Source organism: Catharus ustulatus, chromosome 3 (assembly GCF_009819885.2).
Source record: "Catharus ustulatus isolate bCatUst1 chromosome 3, bCatUst1.pri.v2, whole genome shotgun sequence".
NCBI classification, from domain to species: Eukaryota; Metazoa; Chordata; class Aves; order Passeriformes; family Turdidae; genus Catharus; species Catharus ustulatus.
The window spans coordinates 3,468,827-3,487,867 of NC_046223.1; the positions used below are offsets into that span (position 1 = coordinate 3,468,827).

At 43.3% G+C, this 19,041-nt stretch overlaps 1 protein-coding gene across 1 annotated transcript; it reads right to left on the reverse strand.

Moving 5' to 3' along the window:
• Positions 1 to 147: 147 nt before the first annotated feature.
• On the reverse strand, positions 148 to 18,676 carry FERMT1 (FERM domain containing kindlin 1). Its single transcript, XM_033056567.1, has 15 exons — positions 18,610 to 18,676; positions 15,519 to 15,692; positions 13,814 to 14,047; positions 12,215 to 12,361; positions 11,485 to 11,698; positions 10,973 to 11,075; positions 9,668 to 9,775; positions 8,680 to 8,811; positions 8,492 to 8,541; positions 6,198 to 6,322; positions 5,091 to 5,197; positions 4,306 to 4,527; positions 3,653 to 3,777; positions 1,841 to 1,982; positions 148 to 737 (listed from the first exon to the last, which is right to left on the reverse strand). Exons 2-15 carry the CDS (start codon positions 15,667 to 15,669, stop codon positions 564 to 566), a joined length of 2,034 nt encoding a protein of 677 aa, XP_032912458.1. The 5' UTR covers positions 15,670 to 15,692; positions 18,610 to 18,676; the 3' UTR covers positions 148 to 563.
• Between the last annotated feature and the right edge of the window lie 365 nt (positions 18,677 to 19,041).

The following is a 19,041-nucleotide window of genomic DNA, read 5'->3' on the forward strand; positions in this document are numbered from 1 at the left end:
TTGAGCAACTGAGTAACTACTACAGGAGTTTCAATAGCTTGGTCTGGAGGACTTTGGAATGTTTTGTGTTCTCAGGGCAAGTGTTACACAAGCCATGGAGCTTTAAAGTATGTATTTATTCAGCTTTAGTTCTGGTAAATGCTGGGCTCTTTAACAATGGCCAGTTTAACAATGGCAGTTGCCTCGCTGTAACAGAGAAGAAAATTCACTGTACCATATTCTCGAGTTACTTGTTCTGGTTGCTTAAACAGATTGCTGCAATTAAAAATACTAGATTAAAACAATTGTCCAGTGGCTAGACACTGTTTATTTAAAAACATTGAGCTGTACAAAAGGAGAACAAAGTCGATTAAATTTTCTCAAGTATTGATGATGGAGTTGCCATTCTGCATCCAGTGACTTTAGCTTCAGTATTTAACAAAAACTGTCAACAGTCCCAGTCATAGCACAAGACTGACACTTACAATAATTAGTAGCCAGCATTTAACAGTCAGAGATATTTTTGTTTAATCTCTGGTAGTCTTAGCTATAAGAAGCAGGCAGTGGGAAGAGTTTACTTCATCTCATTCCTGACCTCCAGTTAATTTGTGGAAGAGTTCTTCATCCAGTGTTTCATTGTGGTCCTTGGAACGTGTTGACAAGAAGATGTAGCCCCCAATGTACTCGTGGATGATTTTGCAGTCTGCACTCAGGCACGTGAAAGCGATGGACACGTTCTGGTCAAACTCGATGGCAACCTAAGGAGAACAGATGTGCCAAATCAGACAGAGATAAGCTGGGAAGAGAGAAGTGAGAGCACAGCTGGATCCCAAATACTGTGGTAGAGCACTTCCTGCCCCTGCTGGCCAAGAGTTCTGGGTCTGCTGGATGCTCAGGATGTGTGGCTGCTCGGTTTTGGATTTGCTGCTACATCAGGGCCCTCTTGTGGTGAAGTCTTTTTGCTTGTTCAAGCAGGCAACAAAACCTTTTAGCTTTTTCTCAATGGCATATAAAGTGAACACTGGGAAAAGCAGGAATGGCACTTCTGACTCTTTGTCTAATGAATAATGTTTAATCTGTCTGTTGTTATGTGCTGATCTTAAATCTGCCTTTGGGGTCCTGGTTGTGGCTTCCAGCTACCATTAGTTCTAAAATGCAGCAAACTGAGCTCAGCTGATCACTGTGGATTGTGCCTTTTTTGAGAGTGATTTAATGTAAACCCATCAGCCTGACCAGAATCACAGGCTCTGGCTCAGGGAGTACTGCAGGAGAGCAGTAGGGACTGGATCTGATCTCTCCTGGAACTGGCAGATGGATGTGGAAAACTCCCTGAGCAGGAACAGTTCCCAGGCTGATTCCATTTACATCAGCTCCCACTAGCTCCCCCCCAGAAATCTACAATTTATAGAGCTGGCTTCAAGCTTTGAAACCCCAAAGCAGGGACCACACATTGACACAGAGTTGTAATCTCAGTTTGGGATTTGAAAGCCAAACTGGGTTCCTGTATCCTCAGTCTGTAATAGACACTGAACCACCACAATGTAGAGGATGATGCATGAGAGCTCAAATGAGATTTTTACTGACAGAGCAGTAAACACAACATGTTGGACTTCACCATGGAGTGTCTATTTCACCCCATCAAAATCAAAGGCAGCTTGTAAAGAAAAAGTTTGGTAGGAACCTTTAAAACTGGCAATCTTTTAGTTTCTGGTTTTTGACTACAGAAAAACTGCAGACAGCTTATTTAACACCATGTCACAACACGTTCAAAATCTTTTCAGTGAGGTTTGAAAATATTTTCTGAAAACATCCTTGAGTGTGTGAAATGCAAGGACTGAAGACAGAGCTGTTCCAGGTTTACCTGGCGGATTTCCCAATTCACATTCCACTGCTTCATGTTGGAGTACCTCCAGGTTGTGATAGGATCTCCTGTGGCCATATCTATCCTCATCAGCCTGTTATAGGACACCCCAAGCACATCATCCTTCTTGCTTCCTTTAAACCTGAAAAAAAGCCCCAAACCTTTGAGCAATGATTTCTGTCTAGAGAAACAGTTCAGCTGTTCTTCTCTGGAAGTGCAAAAAATGTGGGAAAAGTCACAACGGCCTGGGATTGAGGAGAGCTTGGACCCATCTTTAGAACAGGATTTGTTATAAAGCAAAAGTGTAGGCTGGTGAGCCATGGTGTAAGAGGGAAAATAATCAGGCAGGTAGATCTGGCTGAAATATTTCCAGTTCATTGTTTCCTGCTTAAAAAAATGCTGTTCTTCCCAAATGCATGAACCCGATTATAATTTTACTGGAAAAAATGCCAACAATAATTTTTGTTGCTTCATTTCTCTAATGTTGAAACATGTTCCTTTAGTTATATTAACCTATATTAACCTAAATTATGTATTCAAAAAACCTGATATATACATCAATCCCATTACAAAATTACTGAGGTATTTTAACATTTCTAGAGATGAAAAATAAATAAAGATGAAAAATAAATACAAAAACATCGGAATATTTGGGGGACAGAATTTTTTGAGTTGGGAATAGCTAGGAACAGATTACTCTGGTAAAGAAACAACCTTCTTCTACCTTCATGCTGAAAGCTGGAAGAAATCTCATCTGCCTGCTGTGAGTATTTTCAGTATTTCTGATCCTGTTTGTGAACCTTCCTCCCTTTAGATGCAGCTGCACCTTAGGGAAAAAATGTGACCTGGGACACAATTTGTGCTTTGCTTAATGCCCCACTGAGATACTGCCCAGCAGTTTGCAGCAATTCACCACTACAAAATGCAGTTTAGGTGTTGGGTTTGTTTGGATTTTTAACAGGATTAATGGTGACAGATGGGGCAAAACATCTGTACCTGTGTTAGTAAATTCAACAGGATCAGGGAGCGTTTTTGGGCACGGAATTCAGGGAGAATTCTGGCTCCAAACAAGCAGTGCTCTCTCAAGTGACTGCCAGGTACAGTTTAGAACCTGGAACATCCAAGGACCAACATGATCTCACAGCTCACATGAGGCCACTGGACTTTGGGAAGTCACAGTTGAACAGTGCAGATGTGGGCTGTTCCACACCAGCTGGCCTCCGTGCCACAGCGTGGTTCCCAGCTGTTCAATTTATACCATAGATGGTTCCTAGCCAGCCCTGGGAGGGCTGTTAAGCACAAATTAAGGAAGGTGCCTCCAAGTTGTGTCAGTATGCTTCAGCTTTTTGGTGTTTTGTCAAGAGAAAAGGCTGCAGGTCAGCAGCTGTGAACACAACAGGATTCTTGTGCTCATTGCTCCTCCAGATTAACCTTAAAAAGGGATAATTTTCTGTTTTCTTAGTGAAATACAAAAGAAATTGGCATTTTATCATATTGCAATGAACAAGGGTCAGAGTGAGCACATCCTGCAAACCTGAGCACACCAATTAGACGTGCACTTTATACATTTTGGAGTGAGAGGTTACTTCAGGCTAAATCCAAGAGGTCTGTACCAAGGCAGATGTAATGCAGAGTCTCACTCCAGGGATGGAGCTACTGGGTGCTACTCCTAGAGAAAAAACCAGCAGTATGGAAATCACTAAAATTAAAAGAAGTCTGTGGGGAAAAATAGAAAATGTTCTTGGAACAAGGTGTCAAATCATGGAGCATGAACACATTATGGCAGCTTGACATGAGTGAGAATGCAATTACCTTACAATGTAGTAGGATAACCCAAACTCAGGGAGGGACTGCCAGGCTTGGATAAAACGCAGCTTGGCCTCCACCAGGGACATCTGGGATACATTTTGGTGGGCTTCTAGAATACGGGCAGTCAGCTGGGAAACACAGGAAGAGAGAAAGTTTTCAGCTGACTGGAGAACAAAAAATCCTGTTGCTTTCACTAAATCAGAAATCATGAGGTCTGATGGTGTGTTCAGACACTTTGTGGTCACTGTTTGTGCATGTGGAGCCCAGAGGGCACTCGGGGACACATCCCAAGCGCAAAGGGCAGAATGGACAGCAAGGTCTCAGGTCTGGCTTTGTGCAGCCCTGGCTCCATCCACTGCTCTGGGGACCCTCCTCAGGATGGGCAGGCTGAGCTCTTGCACAGCAAAAGCAGGACAAGGAATTAGGTGGAGAGGAAGGAAAGACTTGAAGGGCAAGAGGACTGCAAGACCCTTAAGCCAGGTGTGGATGTAGGAGGTGCCAAAACACCTGTCCCTGTGTTCAGTTTGGAGAAAAGGCCTCTTGCAGGGTGGTGTACTGCAGGGTTTCCACGTGCTGCTTTGATCCAGCCTCATCCCCAAGCAACCACTGGAATGGGAGCCCAGCCACACCCAGCCATGGAGCCACACTCAGGATACCTGCTTGGACTTGAATTTTTTGGTATAGCGTGGTGAGACGAAGCATTCAGGTTTCATATCTACATTCTCTGGCTCAGAGGCAGCCTGAGAACTCATGGTCCAGTTTTTCATCTGGAGGAATGAAAGGATCTTTTGGACCTCAAGCTGGTAGGAGCTGTCAGCCATTGTTTTGCCCTTGGAGGCTAAAACACAAGCAGCCATCCACCGAGCGTACTGATCCTCCTGAAACAAAGACAATTTGTTGTTACTACTCTTCCTTCCTGATTGGACTAGTTCCAACTACACCTAGGTTTTAAATTTTCTAAGAAATCCAGTACCTTGAAATAGATTCTCTTTGAAAAATTATTGCATGAATGGTTTTCACCTACTGAATGCTTTTTACACAATTTGATCTGATACATTTCAATAAACTGAAAACTAATGTAAGGTCTTTATCATGCTCTCCTCATCTGAATGGGGAGAGTTCTAATTTAGAAAAAAGAAAACAAAATCCAAACCTCAATTCTCTGAGAATATTGGAACAAAATCCTGTAACTTTTTTTTTTTAATAGTTGGTTCTGGGTTTTTTTCTTACTAGTTTTATTTAGCAACTGATGATAAACACAAAATTCCTTACTGTCCTTATGTCCCTAGAACAACTATGTACGTTAGCCCACTACATAATTCTTAAATTTTCTAAAGATTTAGACAATAAACTCTCTGCAGCATCCTCATTTTTCTATACAAATTCTAGAACAGGACAATCTGCCATAAATCTTGAATCCAAATTTTCTCTTATTACTCACGTTATCACATCTTAAATACACTTCATTCATGCCATCCGCAACAGGAATTAGTAATTTGATTCCAAACTTCTTGGCTGCAACATTTACATCTGGTACAACTTCACATCCTAGATCACAGGGAATCAGAAGGAAATTCATTTATTTCATGACTACATCAGTAACTTTAATTACTGCTTTAACACTAAGGTAAAGGAACAGTACTTTGTGGTTGTTTTTCTTTGAGACTAAGGGCCAAGACTTTTTTAGCTTAGGCCTTAATGAAAGGGTTTTGTTTCAGTTCACTGCCTAGCCTGGCTTGTCAGGATGATGAATGCTCTGAGCTCAGGGAGCAACATGGAAGTGAAAGGATGTGAGTGCTCCCAAAACCTCAGCCTGATCTTAGGAAATGCTCAGCACTTCAAATGGAGAGGAACTGTCCTTGGTGAGGTTCCAGCCACCCTGGCTGTTTTTCCCATGCATTCTCTGACCTACTGAGGATATGCAGATTGGGATGCAGAGCCATTTGTTCACAGGGGTCAATCTTCTATTTCAAAGGTTTCTTCTAGGATGAGTCCTGGGCACCACTGGCTCCCTGATGCTGAACAAAGGATGTCCCTGCAGGAGCAGATGTAGATGGAGGCTATACAGGGTGCTGGTGTCTGTGTGCACACCTGGGGCTCCTCCTCCAGCAGCTGGCTGCAGCCATGGCAATCCCCATGCACGACACAAACAAGGCCCAGAGAAGGTCCTGGAGCTGTCCCTGCCCAGCAGAATGCAGGGACAGTCTCTGGTATTCCTGCCCATGGCATCATCTGCTGCCAAGGACATGGGGAAACACTCCCATTTCATGTAGAGTGAAAGTATTTGGAAATAAAGCATCCCTAACCTAACTCATCTTGAAGAATTCAGCAGTACCGGGGATTTTACAAATCAGGCTCTGACAACCCCAGCTCAGGTTAAACTATTGAATCCTTTCTGTTGAAGCCTCTTGTGCAGGTGCAATCTGCTGCTTAGGAGTCTCAGGAATTGAAAATGCTACTGTGCTTGCCTTCCTGAGTCTAGCAGGGACTTCTTGTTTTATTCAGTTCACAGATGCAACAGAAAAAACAAAGAAAGGAGAATTCCTACCTTTTAGGTTAAGTTTCTCAACAGGTTCTCCCTGTGCAGATTCCTTGTTTTTAAAATAAGATATTGAAGTGTCTCTGAAGACAAACCAATATGTCTTGATAGCTTTCAGGGTCAGCTTCTTGGGCCTACCAGAAAAAAATATATCCCATTTGTTTATATCACATATACAAACTGCTGAGTCCCTCACAAATATTACAGAGCCTCTGAAATTCAAGGTCATAGCCATGGCTTTGGTTGGGAATGACACCCCTGTGTCAGTGAGAGGGTGGGAAGTGCCTGGATCCCATCCAGGTTATCCCAGGTATGGACATGGTTTTTACTCCAGATTTTAGCTGAACTCTATCTATGATTTTTCTCATTTATTTCTTCTATTACTAATCAAAGCCATTTCCTTCTAACAGAATAATTTTTCCCATGAACTCAGTAACACAAATGTAACCCCTGATTTCTTCCCATGAACTGGCATCAGTTTTTCATAGCTCCTTAGCTTGAATATCTGCACCCACAAAACCAACTTGTCTCTGTTGCAAAGAAGCAGAGACCAGTTTTTGTGGTTTAAGCTGAATAATATCAAAAATTCCATTCCTTTGTTAAGTTTCTAGAAGCTTTGTAGCCCTCCAAGAGAGAAAACCAGAGGCATTAGCACTATTTGAGTAGAGAAATACTTCACAGCTAGTGACAAAGGTCATCAATGAAGAGAAAAAGAAATAAAAAGTTCTCATATTTCCCTTTAAATCTAAGAGGATGGTACAAAGAGTATAGAACCAGTTGGAAAAAGAAAGCAGTGATGTACTACATATACTCCTATTACATATACCTCCAGATCCTTTCCAAAAATCCTAGTTTAGAATCCTTTTTAGAAAATGGCAATTTTGATGTTTAAATTAAAAAACCCTGGATTTTCAAAACTACCAAATAATTTGGCTTTTAGTTTTTCAATATTGTGACATTCTTCAAAAATTAGGGACTATAATGTTTTAGACAGATAAAATTATTTCTCTGTCCCCAAAAAACTTTTTAGAAAGCTTTTTCTTGTTTTTGAAAAAAAAGTTGCAATTCTCCCCAATTCATGTCCCCACATGAAAGCAGCATTTACTGTGGTGCATATTGTGAATAAATAGGAATAAAAGTTCACCATAGGAACAGCAAACAGTAGGACATGCACAGCTTTGCATACAGGTTTACAATTAATCAAATAATTATAACCACAGAGTGTTGTTGTTTAAAGAAAAGTTTCCCACCCTACATGGATTCTACAATGCCTTAAGTTTGGTAAGTGATTTATCATTTATGTAGGAAGCTTTTCATGATGAAAAATAACTGAGTGCTTATAAAAGCAAACTGCTCTACTGCTGGGGAAAAACAAATAACCCATTGTTAAAAGCCTTAACTCCCTTTCACCTTAAGCCACCTTCATAATAAGAATGGCAAATAAAATTCCAAATTGGAAATTAATAATTAACAATTGTTAGCGGTTAACAACAGTTAAAATGTTTTCAGGTGCAGTTTTCAGTTCCCAGATTAAAAATACCATCTGTCAACGGATGAATCTGATAAATCTTGTACAACAGAACACTTTATCTTTCTGAAGCACAAAGACTGTTTTGTGATAAAAGGCATTACAGACTTGAGGTCTCTACAGTCATTTAAATCACCCATAAAAGAAGATATTATAATGGGATCACATATCATTTTGATATTAGAAAAAACAGACTCCATGTTTGGTAAGAAAGGGCTAATTTGGATGTTTCTTTTGTTTAAAAAAATACATTCCCTGGGGTTACTTTCAGAAATTCTTCTCAGGGAGAACTGCAAGTTTCTTTCAGGTTTTTACTGGCAAAAAAAAAAAGGTAAATGTGATTGAAAACAGAACTTAGGCTCATTTGTTTAGAGATGATGACTGATGAGCACTAGGAAATACAGACAGCAGGGTCTTTTAATAAGTACAAATATCAAGTACAATTACAAACAATAAGTACCCAGCATCCCAGGAGTGGGAAAGATTTAATAAGTACAAATATAATAAGTACAATATAAGCTTAATAAATACAAATAGTAAGTACAAATACAGCTACCCAGCATCCCAGGAGCAGGAAAGGTTTGCCAAGGAACATTGTCAGAAGCAGGAAGAGAAAGATTGGAAGAAAATATTAGGCTGGTTTGTCCTATTTTGGGGTATCTGTCAATTTCTAACTGTCAGATGTACTGTTAGATTAGAATGAAAAACTCAGGAGAGCTCTTGTAAGGTTAAGCTTTTGGGTTTGTATGTTTTATAATTAAGGTTAACAACTCACCTGACTAGCTTGAGATTATCAGCAAGTTTCGGGATATCTGTGATGTCCTCCTATCAGGAATAATTAGGAATAATTTTAGTACAATGCACTCTGTAATCAACTGTTAAAAAAATCAAGAACCAGAAAGGCTTATGAGAGTCAACAGCTTTGGCAAAGCAAAAGAAATTCTGTAATCCCAAAGGATTTACCAAAATGTTACTTTTGTTTCCACCTTCCAGTGTCACTTCCAGATTGGAAAGGGCAGCTTCTACTTCATCTACTTCTGATTCACAGGTGGAATCTTGTGTCTCTGATGATAATGATAACTTGCTTACATGGTACTAAAAGAAAACATCAGTATCCAATAGTCAATACATGAATCATCAACACACAATCACAGGGTTTGAAAACAGATCATTTGGTCTCCTGGGGCTTGGACAACTGTGTGAAGTTCTGCAGGAATCTGGGGGTTTTCCCAAGGAAAGTGCCATGTCCACTGTGACTCTGTGCAATGGCTGATAATGGTTTCCTATTATCAGTGTTTGTATTCCTTCACTGAATGATTGCCCCTGTTCTGGGAGGCTGACTTGCTGCTAGATTTGGATCCCTAGTCCTGCCATCCATACAAGGTGGAAACTTGGAATCAAAGTTCTCTGGTATTCTGCACTGACAGGCTGTGAATTCTTGGCAGCTCCATTTACATTTAGAAGGAAGGAATTTCTTATCAATGAAGGTTTGTACTTTATTACCTATGGTCAGAAACTAAGCCATGCCCAGTAATGTTAAATTTCCAAGTACTCCATAGTGTCCCTATCTTCACATTGTGCTGTGGCTTTTTTCCTGTCTGTTGGGAAATGTTCACATGGTGTACACATGGTGTATTACAGGAATTTTCAGGAAGAGGTGAAGGGATGGTAGCTGGTAGGGGAAGCAACACTTCACACTAATACTGATACCAAAGTTGCATTCTGGGTGCAGATAATGTTAGTAAATGTTTCCATAATTGTGTGAATAATGGTGTTAGTGCTGCTACTGAGTTTAGCTGCTTTAGCTGATGGATGCTGCTGATCGTTTCTCACCCCAAGAACAGACCCCCAATCCAAGCAGAGCTCCTGGCCTGGGCTCTGTCCTAGTCTTGTCCTAACCTGTGCCTGCCTCTTGAGGGAACAGGTTTTGCAACTTGGCTCAAGTACGTGCCTGTAGCGCAGCGAAGATGAGCATTTCCTCCTCTGTGCAATCAATCTCCTCCAGCAGGATGGCCCAGCGCGCTTGTTCATAGAGCTGGTTGATTCTCACTGCATCGTACTGCAGGGAAGAGCAAACACTGCTCCTTAGTGACCTCCAAAGCACAGACTCACCATCAGCTGCAGCTGACCCAACGCTGGGCTGAGCACAGAGCTCATTTCCTTCCTCCTCCCACCTCTGCTGTGCTCCCAGCACCCTCCTTGTCTTGTACCGGCTCGTGTGATTGTGTGCATAGGCCCAGGGCTTGCTGAGCCAACAGAAAACCAACCAGGAGCCCCTGGCTGAAGCAGGTGAGGCTCAGTGTCCCCTTTTGAGGCAGGAGGCCTTGGACTGGAGTAACCAAGATGTGAAACCACACTGGGAGAAAATCATGTGACATGGCTGACTCGAATGTGACCTGCAGAAGTCTCTTGTTCCTCACTTCCTTTCTTCCTCTCTCGGCTTTTTCACTTCTGGTTCTGTCTTTGCACTGGTTTGAGATCTGCCAGATCTGCTTTAATTCACTGTCTGTTTTTAGGATTGTGATTATTCCTTATTATCTACTTGGTTAATAAGCTGAAGTGACTCAGAGAAATGTTCAGGCCCCAGAGTTGGTGAAATGTAGGTGATGGGAGGGTAAACCTTGGAGCATGACCTCTCCCAGCAGAGGTGAGATTAGGTTGCCTGAAGCTCTTTTAAATAGTTTCATCCTATGGCTGCAGGGCTGGCTGGGGCAGAGAAGGGAAATGTTTGGATTGCTGAAGTAAAGATGTGTACAGGGATTTTAGTGGGAGTGCCATTTCACCCAGAAACATGCCAGATAAACTGGAAAGTGCCCTGATTTCTTCTGAGGGCTTCAGCCCAGAAAAGCTGTGAAATTCAATGAGGCCAGTACAATATAAACGTGATTTTAAGCCAAATTTCAAAAACAGGACTTCATACATCATTTAAGATACTGCTAGTCTAGTTTTCCCGTTAATTTTTCCTGTTAAAAGAGACACAGAAAGTAAACCAGCCCCTCTGGCAACAGAGATAGTGTTTCTGGTGCTGATGATCCCGTCTTTAAATTTAAGATCTCATTTCACATGAGGAACAGTGATTCAGTGTCCAGAGGGTAAAAGTGCAGCTGAAGCTGAGGGGAAAAAGCTGAATTTGATGTCTCTGAAGGGCTTGTTACAAATCCTAGCTAAAATTCCACTTAGAGCTATATATATTTTATATTAGTCCTTGACATGAAAGCAGGCAAACAGTGACTAGCAATAAAAACAAGGCTCTTACTTTTGGATTCAAATCAAAGAAAGAGTAATATTTAAAGCGTAGAAGAAGCAGCTCTTCCTCCACAACTCCTTGTTCCATAAGAGATCGAGATGAATCCAGCCAGCTGTGGAAGAAAACCCAGAGATTCATCTGTACAGGAAAACCCATCACACCTGAAGAGTTCCAGTGCAATTGTGAAACAGAAGTGGGAACAAACAGCTCTAATTCCTCTAAATCTAGGGAAAATTCATATACCTCAAGAAGGTGGAGCATTCATACAGACTTCCAACTTCCATTTTCTGTGTATATACAGTAAGCAATGTGTACTTGTGCAGAACTCAGTCACCTATTTTTAATGCAATTATTGAACTTACCCACATGTCTCTTTCCACTGTCTGCTTGAAGCCTTTGGAGTTTGCCACCCAAAGCTCAACCGAATTTGCCTTCATCTAACAACAGACTTGAGCCCAGAGCCTGCACAATGCCATCATTCCTTATTTTAAACCCAAAGGATCTCAGGAGAGGCATCTTACCCTGCATTGAGTTTGGCTTTGTCAGCCAAAGTCCGTGGCTGGTACATCTCTGCCAGCATCTCTGGAGAACAGGTGGAATGACTGAGGGCCAGGATGTTGCAGTTGTGCTCAGTGGAGGAACCATCACTGAACCAAGTAATTGTGGAAGAAGCTGGTGACCCACTGACAGGATCATAAACAGGTGTCATGGTTTTACTGTATAAACCTGCATTGGCTGCAAGTGAAGAGCAGAATGTTATTCCCATGAAAAATGTCCTGCCCACTACTTTCCATCATAAAACCAAACCCTTTTCTTTGGAGTCTCCTATCCCTGCTGCTTCCAGCTGGCCTTGTCCTTTCACAGTGAGGTGACCTCAGGGACAGAAATGCTCTTTCTTTGCTCTGAGATCTCAGTTGTGCTGGACACAGCAAACACGTGCTTTCAAGCCTTTACTCCTCATTTTCCTCGCAGCTTGCCAAATTTAACGAATATTTAAAGCATTCTCCCCCTTTTTCAAAGAGCAGCAGCACATCCTGTGTGCAGGGCCACTGTTTTCTAGTGTGGCTTTTCTCTCATGCCAATGGAAAGGAAAATACTGACATGTTGGAGATTTCTTGAAGTCACTGACTTCAGGCCCACTATGTCTCCAAGACCATCTTACATGAAACTGGCCTCATTTGCATAACAAAGAATTTCTTCCTCTTTTTGACTTCCAGTCAGAACAATAAAATCATACTGATTTTTCATTACCTGGTAATCCAGAACTCACTGGAGAGTTGCTCAGGTTTAAGATATCTTCTGTAGCTGGTTCTTTGCTGTTCTTGTCTTTTTTCTTTTTCTTTTTGAGTGTGCCTTCTGATTGCTTCAACAAAGAGAGTTCTTCTGACCGCCTGATATCTACAATGGCAGTTTGGGAAGTGAAGCAAGATGATTACATCCAAAAGAGCACCCGTGGTTGGTAACAGCATTTCAGGAAGCTTCATGTTGCAATCTGGACTGTATTTTTAGCAGGCTGAAAGTAGTAGCTGTGGAAAATCCACTAAGTCTATAACAAGGCCAAAGACTTTGGGCCATAAGAGTGAGTTTGGACAGGATTTAAATCAAACTTTGTAGGAAGTGTAACTGCATTTTAGAATGCCAGGAAAAAGCTCTTTCTCCCTAACAGCTCTGCAGTCACCTATGAGCATAATAATCTGTGAAATATCTAAATAAGGGATAAGCAAGAACCACTGTAATTGAGGTTCATGCCTTTTATTATTCAATGTATTTCTCATACAGGATTCTGTCTTGGTTCTCACTGTTCTCTAATGCATTACTAATTCAGACAGCTATTCCCAGTCACAAACTTGGCATTTCATTTCTGAAAAACACTTTTACCCTGGGGTAAGCAAAGGCATTTTTGACAGCATTCATTTAAAGTTACAGTATTTCTTTACTGCCTCAGTCTGGAGGGAAAATGTAGGAATATTTAATTTGGCCAAATGCCAGTTGGACAATTATGGTATCATTATATCAGAGCTGTTAGGTATAATAAAGACACTACACCTTTCACAATCTACTGCTAGGAGATGAAATTGAAAGTGGATCAATATAAGGCAGTAAATTCCTTCTGAAGATGAGTGTGTTAATGCACTAAGCTTTGAAGATCTAAATTAAGATGAGGAATTTAATCCCTATTTTACCCTAAAACAAAGGGATTTTGAAGACTGCTTGTAAGCTCAACTGATTCCCAATGATCACAGGCACACATCTGGCATGCTCCAAACCCTCTGCTTGGAAATGCTCCATTTTTGGGAAGAGTAGAGACTGGGGGACTCAATGCTGTGAGACATTCATGGGCTGGGGTTGTTAGGTATGCTCTGACCTGAACAGATCTGGGTATACAGAAGTTTTGAACATTAAAAACATGCTACATTTGAAGTGAGCACACATAACAGGCAGAGTTGGATATCACTAATGTTAGTGAAAATAGGTGGTAAATTCAGTTGACACCAGTGAAATTCCCTGTGGTGAAGGCTGATGTAGGACGTTAAGAATCTCAAACTCTTAGTCAATGGCACAGAATAATCAGGACCAAATCCTGCTCCAGGAGGACAAGAATTCCTAGAAAACTGCCAGCTTTGACTATGCAGTACTCCTGCAGCTTGTGGGACACATTCCTGACAGTTATAACATCAGTTATCACAGAGACTAAGAACCACTGACATGCACTGCCTACTGAAACTCCCAAAAATCTCTCAAGTTTCTCTTTGAGCTAAACGGTTTTGTGAGGAACAACTTCACATCAAAACAAAGTCACCCAATAAAATGCTCCAGCTTAGTTGCCAGAGGAGATTTATCTTTACTTACTGAGCATTTTGCAGATGTCAGTGACAGCTCTGAACACCATGGAAGAGAAGCTGACCTTCAGTCTCACAGTCTTCATGTTTGGCAAGCGAAGCCGCAGCATTTTGTGCTGAGCAGTAAAGATCAGCTTAGCATCTGCTTGCACCCCGTATTTATCCAGTGTCCAGTGGGTTTTCAGAAGCCAACATTTTTTTTGCTCCCACCAAAAAGCATAGTCTGACCAGTCTTGTACTATTTCTAGGAGAATACAAAATGGTTACTAACAAACTGTGAAGCAAATATGATTTGGAAACAGGTCTCCCCAAACACAAATATTTATTTAGATTAAAGCAGCAACTACAGGTCACAACCTAGACCCTGTTTGCTGAATTCTTGTGGCAGTCACTGGGAACCCACTGTTTTCCCTAAAGATCTAACCTAGGTGCTGACTGTGGCACTCCCTTTGTCTTGTGGATATCCACAGGGAAAAAACATCTCCTGAATCTGGTGCTACACATGGTGCAATGCTATTGGGATTGTGCTGGGATAAGGACTAGCAACAAAGGGTTCCAGTTCAGAACTTGTCAGTGCAAGCTGAAAATCCTTCTACAAAATCTCCAGTGTGCCCAGATGGGCACAAGCTCTTCCACAGCCTCCTGGCAGCAGCACTGAGCAGCTCATCTTGGGAGTATTAAGAACCAGCTTTGAGTCTGTGGAAGTCTTGGTTACACACAGCCAAGTAGCAGCACATGCACAAGGAAAGAGATAAAGTATTGCTGCTCTCAGTTCCATGGGAATTCCAAGATTAGATGACTTCCCAGATATCAATATGTAGTAGCAGGTAAAACTTCTGTGTGATCTTGGTCAAGCTGTTTCAGTCTTTGCATCAATCTTTGTTCCATGATATTCCTCAGCATGTCCACAATACAGCAGAGCCCTGTCCTATTTTGGAGTCCCCTTGTAAGAGCTGTGGTCTCAAGAGAGCTGCTGACACAAGTCAGTTACAGATTTGCTTTAAATATTAATATAGAAAGCTTTTCACACCAGTTGAGTATTTAAAAAAAACACTGTGAAAAATTATTCTTCTGACACAGTGGAAACTCTGGCTCCCAGCAGTTTCCGGCTGAACCGTGTGTCTAAGTGCGCAGAGAGGGCGACAGAAGTGGTTTCAGATTCTCTTCCTGTGCTCCCTTGCTGTGCCTGTACACAGAGGATTTTACTTTTAATTTCCTAACCTAGACTCAGCCAGTCTTGGCTTTTCCCAGCTCTTCCCTACTGTATGTATACAATGGATAACATGGCTCAGACTAAGGACAGAATGCCACAACAGCACAGGAAACAGGAACCTCTGAAGTGCCTTATAACAACTCATCCTCTCTGACAGCCATGGGTGGATAAATAGGTATCACCTACCTCTCCTGCCCCCCAAGCCACACACCTGTAACATCCTTCTGGAAAGGGAGTTGAATTGTTAGCCTGGTTTCATTATTTTTGTCTAACTGAAAGGCAAACCTAAAGTTTTGTTGGCACTATGGTAACACAGGGGCTTTAGCCACAGAGGGTGGAACACAGGGAGGAGTTCTGACCACAAAAACCCCTGGGTCTCCACACTCTGTGAGTGAGGCAGAAGTGAGGCAGTATCATTTCAAAACACACAGAAGCCTTCACAGAGGGAAAGCTGCACCTATTACTTCGTAACACTATGTAAATGAAACAGGTCTTTACTCACTGATTTTTTCTACTAATTTCAGCATCAGTCCTCCAACATGAAGGTCCCCTGTGACTTGTAGTACTTGTTTCTTTTGTGCATCTTCAAGTTCATGATCAACTGTCAGTGAGAGCTCCCAGGTGTGTGACCCATATTCAGTTGAGGAAACCATCTTGGGAAAGGTCTGTGTAAGCCCTGCAAAAGCAAACCAACCAAACAAACAAGGTGGTTTTCCTCCACTCTCTGAAACTAATGCATTTCTCCATAGTCTCAACATCATTCCATGCTGCCAGGACTTTGCAGCAGCCTTGGATGGAACTTCAGAGGTATTCTCTTGTTACCTCTGAACTAGACTCTGCTCTTGCAAGATAGGAATGTGGGATTTTTTGGTTTTATTCTGATTTTGCCACACCCCCAACCCAGATGCCTCCAATTGGGTAGAGATAGCTCAGTTTTAGCTGGGTATGCCCACCATCCAGTGCTAATCTGACAGCCTGGACATTGCACAGCCTGAAGTTGTGGGTGGGATCTGCTTTGGCAATCTGTCCAGTGAACAAAGGCATTTTGTTGACCTGTACACTTAGGGCTGTAATTTTCACAGCAAATCAAAGTTTCCACTTGTAGTTCTACCAGCTTGCTCACAAAGGACCAAATCCAGAGAGCAATTTTACCTATTTGGGTACATACAAGGGGAGTCAACTTTAGTGGCTCTCTGGCAGCATTATCCAGGCACAGATCTGCAGTTCCTGCTGACTTGCACAGGGAGGGAGGCACTTATCCTTTTCAGCAGGGTGAATTGTCTGAGATCCCACCAGGCTCCTGCCAGGACAGGTGAACAGTAATCATGCCAAGACAAACTAGAGGAGATGCTCCAAGCAGAAGCTTTGGTTATCATCAGCTGGGTTCTGCTGAAGAAAGTGCTTGTAGGTATAAGGTAACAGATGCTGCAGGCAGGATTTGTGGTATTTAACCAGTGAGAGAAGGTACCACATCAGCTCTCTGTCCTGAAACAAGCCTTTGCAGTTGGTGTGTAGGCACTAAAATGGATGAATTCCATTTAATGCAAACTTTCAGCAACACATGAGAACCCAGGTCACAGACTCTTGCTGCAGGGGCCCTACACAGACTGCTTTTAACACAGAAAATAACTAAGCCAGCAGGGATGTAACAATGTTACAGGCTGCTGTAGATCTTCTTAAAAACAAGTATTTAGTAATTTAAAACCTGATGTCAATGCCATTGAGAGAAAATTTGTCATCAAAGGGATAATAGAGTTGAGGTGGTAATGACAAAGTTGGCTAATAAGGAAAGTGATTCCAAACATAAAGGCAATGAAAGTGTATGGATTTCCCCTTAAACAAATGACATTATAAATGCATCATCTGAGCAGCTCAAAGTCATCCTTTTAGAGGGAAATCACCTTACCAGCAAGTTTCACTGGGATGGGGCTGGGAGTGTGCCCTGAAGTTCCAAAATTACAGACACACATACAGAGAGCCCTAAGTCAGAAAACTGCAGCTTCATAAGTGTGTGACTCCAAGAGGCCAATTCACACTATGGAACAAGCACTGCTGTTAACTGGGTCCTCACATGTGCCAGCCTCCACCTTTACACCAAACAGTTACTAAACCAACAAGGCTTATCCAAGAAGTTTGCTTGGCTTGCCTTGGTAAATAAAGGCATTACATTGGAGTCTGGGAAAAAGGATTTTGAATTTGTGCTGCTGTGTGTCACATGGATTTATGAGCTTATGTATGCACCAGACCAGGGGTACCCGTGGAGGGGAAGGGCTGTGGCTCTCCTAAAGCATCCAAGAGCCAGGTCCCGAGATGGTGTCCCAGGCAGGTGAGGCTTTCAGCACAAGTGCAGTACAAAGAGCACAGAACAGCTGTCCTTGTGCTCAGAGCAAAACAAAAATCCTGACTTTAGAAAAGTCAAAATGCCCCTAGTCATGCTCCCAAGCATCAATAAACAACTTCAAAAGTAATCCATGGCCAAAGGATGAGAACTTGGGATTTTATTTCAGGAGCACAGGGGTGCAGTCCTGCAGATGAACTTTACTTTTGCCCATCCTTGTTTCACTATAACGTTGTTGTTACAGAAAAGCAGCAGTCTCATCTGCCCTCTTGGGTCAGCGAAAACATTTAGGAACTGATCTGGATTTTTCTGGGCGTCTTTTAAAATTTGGTTTCACTTCCCAGTCTAATTCTGCACACAAACGCCTGTGCTGACATGGGTGAAAATGAGCAGCCCAAGGGGTGGGTGAAACCTTTTCTTTCACCAGCTTGGAAAACCACGGCCTCAGTGCACTGCTCCTGGCACTCCATCATTCCCTGAAGCCACGTACTTCCCCACTTCCTCTTCAAACCAGCAGGTTTCAGTTTGAAGATAAGGCAACACAAACACTTGTAAATCTACCGGAGTATGCAGCACAAACAAAGCCTGGTCTCGAAAACGGGGCAAGCAAAGCAACGAGGACAACGAATCCCTCAGTATTAAAGCCCAACCAAACCCAAACTGTCAGGGCTCCACATCTTACAGCCTTCAGGTCAAGCCTGGATCTGCTCGGGAACGCGCCCCAGCTCCTGGGCTCCACGTGGGAGCTGCAAGAGCTGGCACAGGGGGATCAAACAGGCCAGAAACGTGTCCTCAGGCTACTGCTGGCTCCACTCGGCATTTCTGCAGCGCATTTTGGCCAACGCAGCCATCCAAAAGCAGCAATGGCTCTACAGCTCGAGTTCTCCGCAGATTTTAGCCCTTGCAGCCCCAAACTTCAAACGCTGAGTGGGAACGGAGAAAGATGTGAATCATTCTGGAGCAACGTGCTAAGGGCGCGGGGTTAAGGTCAAGCTAAGGATGTTTCCCCAAGTATCTCTGGGGCCGGCGGTGCCTGGCACAGCTCGGAGTGAGCCCGGGGGTCCCGGCCTGCAGCACCCAGGGCAGCCCCGCTTCCACTCAGAGGAAGCGCCGGGCGGCCGCGGGGGCCCGGAGCGCTCCCAAGCGCAGCGAAAAGGTTGGGAAAGAAACAGCCCCGGGCTGCCCTGCCGGCCATTCCACCCCGCCGCGGGCGCTCCGAGCCGGGCTCGCTCCGACACCGCCCCGCGCTCCTCACCTGCCGTCCCCGCCGGCAGCGCTCCCCTCTCCCGCGCCCTCCGCCGCCACCTGGCCTCTGAGAAATGGCAAGGGGAGGAGTGACACCGGGGAAGGCGGCCCTTCCTCCCTTCCCCTTCTCTGCGCCCGCCCGCCCGTGGTGGGAGAAGGCGGCGAGGAGCGCTGTCCGCCCCGGAGTGTGCTCAGGGTCTGCCGCTCGTTCGCTGTGCAGGGACACCAGCTCAGCGGTGACCCCAGGCCATCGAGCAGCTTCGGGTGTTGCTTTTACAGGTTTAAGGCTACCAGGAGAAAATGAGTTCTGAGAGCGCAGCGGCAAAGAATAGAAAGGCGTGTTTGTGAGTTGGGGATGTGCTAGAAGAGGCACAGCGTGGAAGTGGATTGGACCGAGAGGAAAGGGGCAAAAGCTTCTCCACGAGCCAGCTTTCTGCAGAAA

Coding starts and splice junctions, on each gene's coding strand:
- FERMT1 (XM_033056567.1), bottom strand. CDS start 15,669: ATGGTTTCCTCAACTGAATATGGGTCACACACCTGGGAGCTCTCACTG. Junction 4,528..5,090: donor TGTATTTAAGATGTGATAAC/GTGAGTAATAAG, acceptor TCTTTGTTTCAG/GAGGATCAGTACGCTCGGTG. Junction 3,778..4,305: donor AAAAATTCAAGTCCAAGCAG/GTATCCTGAGTG, acceptor TGTGTTTCCCAG/CTGACTGCCCGTATTCTAGA.